Source organism: Archocentrus centrarchus, chromosome 16 (assembly GCF_007364275.1).
Source record: "Archocentrus centrarchus isolate MPI-CPG fArcCen1 chromosome 16, fArcCen1, whole genome shotgun sequence".
Lineage (NCBI taxonomy): Eukaryota > Metazoa > Chordata > Actinopteri > Cichliformes > Cichlidae > Archocentrus > Archocentrus centrarchus.
In genome coordinates this window covers 2,587,162-2,594,420 of record NC_044361.1, presented here as the reverse complement: position 1 = coordinate 2,594,420, position 7,259 = coordinate 2,587,162, and the positions used below count along the sequence as shown (strand labels likewise).

General features: G+C 43.3%; 1 protein-coding gene across 2 annotated transcripts; it reads right to left on the bottom strand.

The window, feature by feature from the left end:
• Nucleotides 1–83: 83 nt before the first annotated feature.
• Nucleotides 84–6,372, bottom strand: LOC115793751 (m-AAA protease-interacting protein 1, mitochondrial). Of its 2 annotated transcripts, none has more exons than XM_030748840.1 (5): nucleotides 5,871–6,372; nucleotides 5,319–5,390; nucleotides 5,038–5,164; nucleotides 4,819–4,963; nucleotides 84–2,762 (listed from the first exon to the last, which is right to left on the bottom strand). In XM_030748840.1, exons 1-5 carry the CDS (start codon nucleotides 6,267–6,269, stop codon nucleotides 2,678–2,680), a joined length of 828 nt encoding a protein of 275 aa, XP_030604700.1. In that variant the 5' UTR covers nucleotides 6,270–6,372; the 3' UTR covers nucleotides 84–2,677. The 2 variants fall into 2 exon arrangements, with proteins under 2 accessions (XP_030604700.1, XP_030604702.1); XM_030748842.1 differs by lacking the exon at nucleotides 84–2,762 and adding an exon at nucleotides 2,770–4,649.
• Between the last annotated feature and the right edge of the window lie 887 nt (nucleotides 6,373–7,259).

Below are 7,259 nucleotides of genomic sequence, written 5' to 3'. Positions count from 1 at the left end.
TTGTTTCTCTTGGCTGAATATTGTGTCTGTATGACTGTAACTGAAATGCACACATTAAAAAAGAACACCGGAGAAATTGTGACAGAAACATTTTAATCAAAAATATTTGTTGTGATTTTTGTGTGTTACAAACACGGATCATTTTTCAGCCTTTGTGTTTACTCGATGTTACCCGCCGTTAGTATTCACTGGTCATTTTGTGTTAACAGCAGACAAAATACTTCTTCACAGCTAGCTTTTCACTCGCTCGTACCGCTGCCATTCGGGGGGGGGTCTGGCAACTCTTAGGAGCAACTTGGAGTGCAGTGGTTGCCTCAGCACATGGAGGAGCTACCAAACTATCCATGCTGCATTTATTAGAAGGCTCACTCCCACCTGAACAACATCTGCATAATAATGAAATGCTGACATGGCAAAGGCGCTGCTCCTATATGTAATAGAATGATTGTCATAAGCAGACATGTAATATATAAGAACAGTAGTTTTAGGCTAACAGGTGCTTTATCAGTGCAGACTGTTTGCTGTGTACTGGAAACAGCGCTGCTATGAAACTGTTCAGTTGGGGTTAAAATGCAGCTCAGCAAATACTAAGAGGTACATGCTCTCAACCTTATCACTTGTATTCTGACTACAAGTATTAGATTTGATGTCCACACATATTCATCCCATAATTCTGTTAATCAGCCCTACAGTGAGACTCTGCAGCGTCTTGGAGCTGGGACGCATGCAAACACATTAAAGAAAGATGAGCAATTGTTTGCAATCTGTTTCGCTGACTAGATTAATGAACTAGTTGGCGTGTAGCCCGGTCTGATTCCCACGTCAGAACATACAAAAAACAAAAAAATAAAATAAAATAAAATAACTAATAAATAACATTAGCTTTTGTTTATTCACCACTTGTTTATGTTTTCTTGTTAATTTCCATTAAACTGAGTGATGCACAGGCGTGGTGAATTGTTTAATGTGCTCTCACCATATCCATGTGCATACTGACACGTGCTAAGCTAACCACACTCATTTAATCTCGTTATGACTCGGTGAGACGCTTGACTGGAACATAACCCCCCCCCCCCCCCCCACGCAAACTTCCGCAGACCCCGTGTATTACCATGCAGGGAAATTAGACTAATCCTCAGCGTATTTCATTATGCATGAATTAGCGGACGCTAATGACAGAATCCTCTCTGTTTGTCAGATATGTTGTCAACATTAATAATACTGCAGCGAGCTTTAACAGAATTGGATGACACGCGACATTCACGAGCCTGTCAGATGTGATGTCTGTGACAAGTGACACATTGCTGGCAGCGGCTGTGGGCACAAACGCGAGCTAAGGTGGGGAATTTTATGGCAAAATTAGTCATTCTCGCTTGGAGCGAAACAGTACTATTATAACTGTTTTCATTTTGTACAAGATCTGTGTTATGCTCTCTTTGGCCCATCGAGTACTGGCTTCAACTTGGTTGCTGGCAGCCAGCTACTGGAACATATGCCCCTTCCTGCTTGCTGTGGAAACTGGATTTTCTTGCCTGATGCTTTTTTATCGCTTACAGAATTCTGGTATTAGTTGAATACCAGAATACAGATCTAATATTAACAGTATCCTTCATTTCTAACCAACAAAGTTTTCTCTTGGACTTTATATTAGTCGCTTGAGGGGAAAAACTGTTATGGACTTCATGGAATAAGCAGAAATGAGGAGCATGTGGACATGGATCTGTTGGTCTGTGATCCTTAACTGGAACCTCCAGTATTAATGTTCATCTTTGAGAGCAGTGTGAAACCTGAGGATTACGTGCTAACACGTTGACTTTATTACTTAAAACTTTGGCCACCCTAGCAGCACATGTAAGGCAGAAAGCAAGGAGCAGAAGCCCTCAGGGTTCCTTTCAATGTGGGGATCAGAAGCTGCAGAGGCAACCGCTGGTGCAGACTCAATGAAATCTGAGGATTCCTGATTTTGAGGTCAGAGTTGGTGGATTCTCTGTGCAAATCAGCAGAAAAATGGCTTTTCACCAATAGAAGATACTGGTTATCATTTGGAACGGAGTTATTTTTGATGTGGGTGACGTTTCTAGGAAAAAAATCTTCACTCTGTATCTCAGAGTCTTGATTTGTAGTTTATTTTTCAGTTTTAATAAAAACAGCTTCTCTTTTGATAAATGTTTCATGCTTACAGGTTGTAATGTAATGACAACTGACCAAACTCAGCTGTGCTTTAAAGGTCCGGAAAAGCACGTAGACGGAGTTGGACGATAAGACAGAACATTTATTTACCACTGTGTTCAAATATTGCAGGTTTTCTGAGTGTTTAATAAAAGTGCGAGACAAAAAATGGTCAGGAAAACACAAATGAAACACAGTGAGGCAAAAATGGAGGCGACAGTGGCGACAGGATGTGTAGCGATGGAGCAGATAGAGAATCTGATGGTGGTCGACAGGTGAGTCAGAGAGGCTGAACAGCAGCACTTCACATGTCTAGTCTGACACGTGAAGCTTTAAAGGCATCAAAGACAGACCACCAGTACAGTGAGCCTGCACAGCTACAGTGGGACCAACTGAACGCAATCCAAGTGCAAAATTATTTATACTATTGCTCACTTTGAAGGTTGCCTTCCGTAGGAAAGTAAATTCAGCAGATCAGTGACAAATATCTCTGCAAAGCTGAGTCAAATCATCCAGCTCGTTTCCAGTGCCAGTGCCAGAGTGTGGTAACGGTCCAGTCAGAGGAGGCCCCCCTCGTCAGCTCTCGGTGGAATCTGGGACCAGAGATGCAGACAGGAAGTAAAGCTGGTTGACAACACTCATAATTATGTGCATCATGTGTATCCTAAATTAGTGATGTTGGAGGAGCTGGACTAACTAACCCCGACATTCAAACTAAGTTTTGCTTCACGTTTCACCTTGAAAATAATAAGAGGGGAATTCTGAAAACGCCGCCCGTTTCATGCCAAACTGTTTCATGCAAGAATTTGGGATAACATTTGAAGTGTAACAGGCTTTCTCAGAGAGGGTTTTAAGACCTGGAACAATAGGACAGAGAATCTGGCTAACTAGATAGGTAGGTATTAGGTAGAATAGCCACACACTGTGGTCCAACGACTAACTGGATTACTGAATGGGAACAGAAAGAGGCTTTGACTGGTAGCACTGTGTGGGCGTGGAACGATTTCTTTTTGTTTAACCAGCAAATTTGATTGAAGAATTTCACATACTGAGTTGGATTTCATACTAGAAGAAGTTAGCTGACCTTTGCAGTCAATGAATCACAGTAGTGCCAGTGTTTGACTGCAGGACAGCGTTTTTATACAAGAGAGCCACAATTCTTCTGTCAGTGTTTGGCAGATATTAGACAAAAAAATGCAAATCAAGTTATGAGTTATATCGTCCTCCTGTTGGTCTTCTACAGTCAGACTGATCTGACAGAGAAACATCGTTAGGAACTAAAGATATAAATTCAGAATTCAGGTTTCATTATTTTCTTTGGAATTTACTTAACTGAAAACTAATATGACTGCTGTTATTTAAAATTAATTTAAGCAGTTATATTTATAATATGTACTCTTATTGTCCTCATTCCATGTTTGTCCTTGTGCCCGTTGCAGTATTCGAATTAATTGGGAAGCATTAAGTTCAGATTTGCTGCTTTTAAAGAAAAAAAAAACCCTCTTGTTTCAAGTATGTGACTACGGTCTGTTGGCAAATGACCAACAGACACTACTGTGCATGAATGCATCATGTCAACAGTGATGGAGGACTAAAGCTGCTGCTGTCTCTCAGGTTTTTCATTGCTTGATGTGGAGGAAGAACCACGATGGCAAAAAGTAATTTCTTACAGCATAATTTGCAACCTGTAAGCAGCATTTCCAAAAGTCTTAGTTTTAATGGTCCTAAAGCGCTGCAGTAGTGCGGACACTCGGCATAAACCAAGCTACAAACTCAGAGTCCAAAAAAAAACTGAATCCAGTGCGGAAGCACCAAAAACTGCAGATCTTCTAACATCAACCAGTGTTAAAAAGCATGTTTGCAGCCTGCTACAAAAACCTGTTCTGGCACCTGTGGATAGTTTGAGCTTCACAACAACTCTACGGCTTTTCATATACCAGCATCCAGATGAAAGAGTTAAGGCTTAAATTTAACTGTGTGGGTGATTTTAGTGTTAACACGTTCACCTCATGCGCCAAAGATCCCTGGTTTGAATCCCTGCGAGGGTCCATCAGGGAGGAAAAAAATCTGCCAAACGTTTGGATCTGTGACGATCCCTTCCAAATAACGGAGCAGCTGAAAGAAGCCTCTGTTTGGCAAATATTATTACCATCCATATTACAGAAATATTATTACTAACCCAACTAGTAAGCATCACTCCACCCTCTCGATGAAATGCGGTCACTTCTGGTTCCATAAAACCAACATGGCTGCTTCCAAAATGGCAACGTTGAGGCTTCAATTTGTCACAACTAGTTGTCAACTAGACACACACACACACACACACACACACACACACACACACACACACACTCTCTTTCCCCCCCCAACAAAAACAGACCTGCCGTACGCTGAAGGCCTGCAGGTATCTTTGAGCTTCTGCCAACATGAAATCATCTCTAAGTAAATATTTGTACGCTTTAATTTTGCATCAGCGTAGCCTGTATGAGGAAGTAAAGCAAACAAAGATTTTGGCACATTTCAGGAAATTAATGATCAAAAGTTTGCTTTAACCAAACAAAGAGCAGCTTCACTGAAGTTCTGCTAACAGGCCAGAGCCGAACGAGGACATCTGTGCTGCTTCTGGATGTCCAGCTTGTTTGTGCTTACTCATAAACAGCAGTTACAATTTTCTTCTGTGGGCCACCATCTTCACTCGAGGCCACTTTGAAGACTTTTGTACCCTCTGGGTCGTCGGGACCTTCGTGGGATGACAGGATCCAAAATCTCATGACCATAAAGCAAAACTTCCTTCCTGCAAGAACGAAGACAGAAATCAGAGTCCGTCCAGCGGCAGACATCAATCCTCATCCTGTTTCACAAACTCACCATGTTGATCGAAGACTACAGAAATGTCCTCTGGAAGCACAAATACGATATCATCCGTTTGGACCGCGAGCCGTTTTCTCTGAGCATCGGTGAGAGAGCTGCACGTCTTCTCAACGTATTCCAACATCTGGAACAACAAACGGGACAAACAAACTTAATTTAACACAAATACTAAATATTATTTATTTGCTCCATTTTATTAACACTAGCAGTTTGATGTAGTCCTGTATCATCTGTGCAGGACAGTCTAATACACATCCATTACATTTTTAATGTGTTACCTCACTGGACACGATCCCCTTTAGCTCGTGGTATCTGCCGCGGGACATCTTGTTGGAGACGTGAACCAAAGCCTGGAATGGATGAGGAACAACAAGGTGGCTTATTCACCTTCACCGCAGTCATTAATGATCGACCTCACATCCTGTCAGTGCAGGGGTGTGTGTGTGTGTGTGTGTGTGTGTGTGTGTGTGTGTGTGCTCAAAACAGGTTGGCAACCTTTGGCGCTGCCTGAGGCTGGGTAATCAGCAGAAAGTTAAATTACACAGTGTTAAACTTCCTTAAAGTGTCTCGTTACTGTAACTGCTCTCCATCAGCTCAGTGAGCCTGACCAGTTTTCATATAATTATTATAGAAGTTCAGAATTATGTTAACATGCAAAGAGGCACACGGCTGTTATGAAAATAAACGTTAATGTGAAGCTCTACAGGCTGATGAAGGTCACGTGATGTGATACAGGACAGGTACCTGTCACTGGGCCGTGGTACCACCTAGATCCCCACATAGTACTAAGCAATGTGTAAATCGGTCTGTTGGCTTCTGTCGGTAGTTACCTGCTTTACACCTCTTTCAAACTCCTCAGAGTTGACGTCTAAGTCAAAGTAGAGATCGAGCAGGAACATTATGACTTTACACCGGATCCATGTGATCGGGTCTGGGACGCCGACTACAGAGATAGCGGGCCGGCGGCCGGAGCTCGGCCCGTCAGCTCCGGGCTGCGAGCAGAGCAGTCTGTGTTTCTCTCCGGCGAACACGCATCTCCGCCTGCACAGTCTCCGGCTTGTCGCCGCGGTGAAAGGGCGGGCAGGACGCACAGCCAGGCTCGCCCATTGCCGGTGCGCAGCCGGCTGCCCGCAGCAGCCTGGGCCGCTCTTCCGAGCGCAGACCCCGGCTGTGCAGGCTATGAGACCGCCGAGCTCCCGGCATGCGGCGAGACCGGTGATCCGCTGCATCAGAGCGGGAAAGACGCAACGTTACCGGCTACAGACCGACCACAGACCGGCACGGCAGCATCCTCCATCCACACAGCTGCCTCCTGTAACCTTATGCAACTCACCCCATGTTGTACCCATAATGCCTATGGTGAACACTACATACACACACGGGTGCTGCTTTCAAGTACTGTTGGAAAATTTACCAACAATCAGCAATTAGGCCTCATGCGAGGATTTCAAAGGACTGTAGCGCTCTTAACCTGCAGCTTTACTTTTAACAATTACTATTTTATGTTAGTTAATTTTTTCTTTATTCGTTTATGGTACTTTAAGGTCTTGAACTTCGCTTTTATAGCTTGCCAAAGAATTCTGCCGGCAGGATAGAAAGTTAGAAAATGTTACAACATCCATCCATCCATCCGTTTTCTACAGCTTATCCAATTCAGGGTCAGGGGGCTGGAGTCTATCCCAGCCATCAGAGGCAGAGAGGCGGTACACCCTGGACAGGTCACCGGTCTGTCGCACAGACCGACAACCATCCATGCTCACGGTCAATTTAGAATCAGCAATTAACTCCCGGTCAGGTTTTTATTTTTTTTTTTGGACTGTGGGAGGAACGCGGAGTACCCGGAGAGACCCCACGCAGACATGGAGAGAACATGCAAACTCCACACATTAAGGCTCCAGGCTGGAGTCCAACCCACGACCTTTTTGTGATGCAGCAGTGCTAACAACCGCACCCGAGAACGGTAAAAGTATATCGCATATAAAGCACATAATTATTCATATTTGACAACGTTTTCAATAATAATCTGGCAGCTGATGATCTTACAGCTTAAGTCTTTTTTTAAGTATTTGTAATAGTTCTATTTCTGAGCAATAACAGGTCATATTTATCTGGTAAATATTTTCTGGCAAAAACTGTGACTACAGATTTACACCTTATTTTACACAGTTGGTCCTTAAGATTCGCGTGTTCAGCAGCTCCATGCAGGTTTAAAAAGAAAG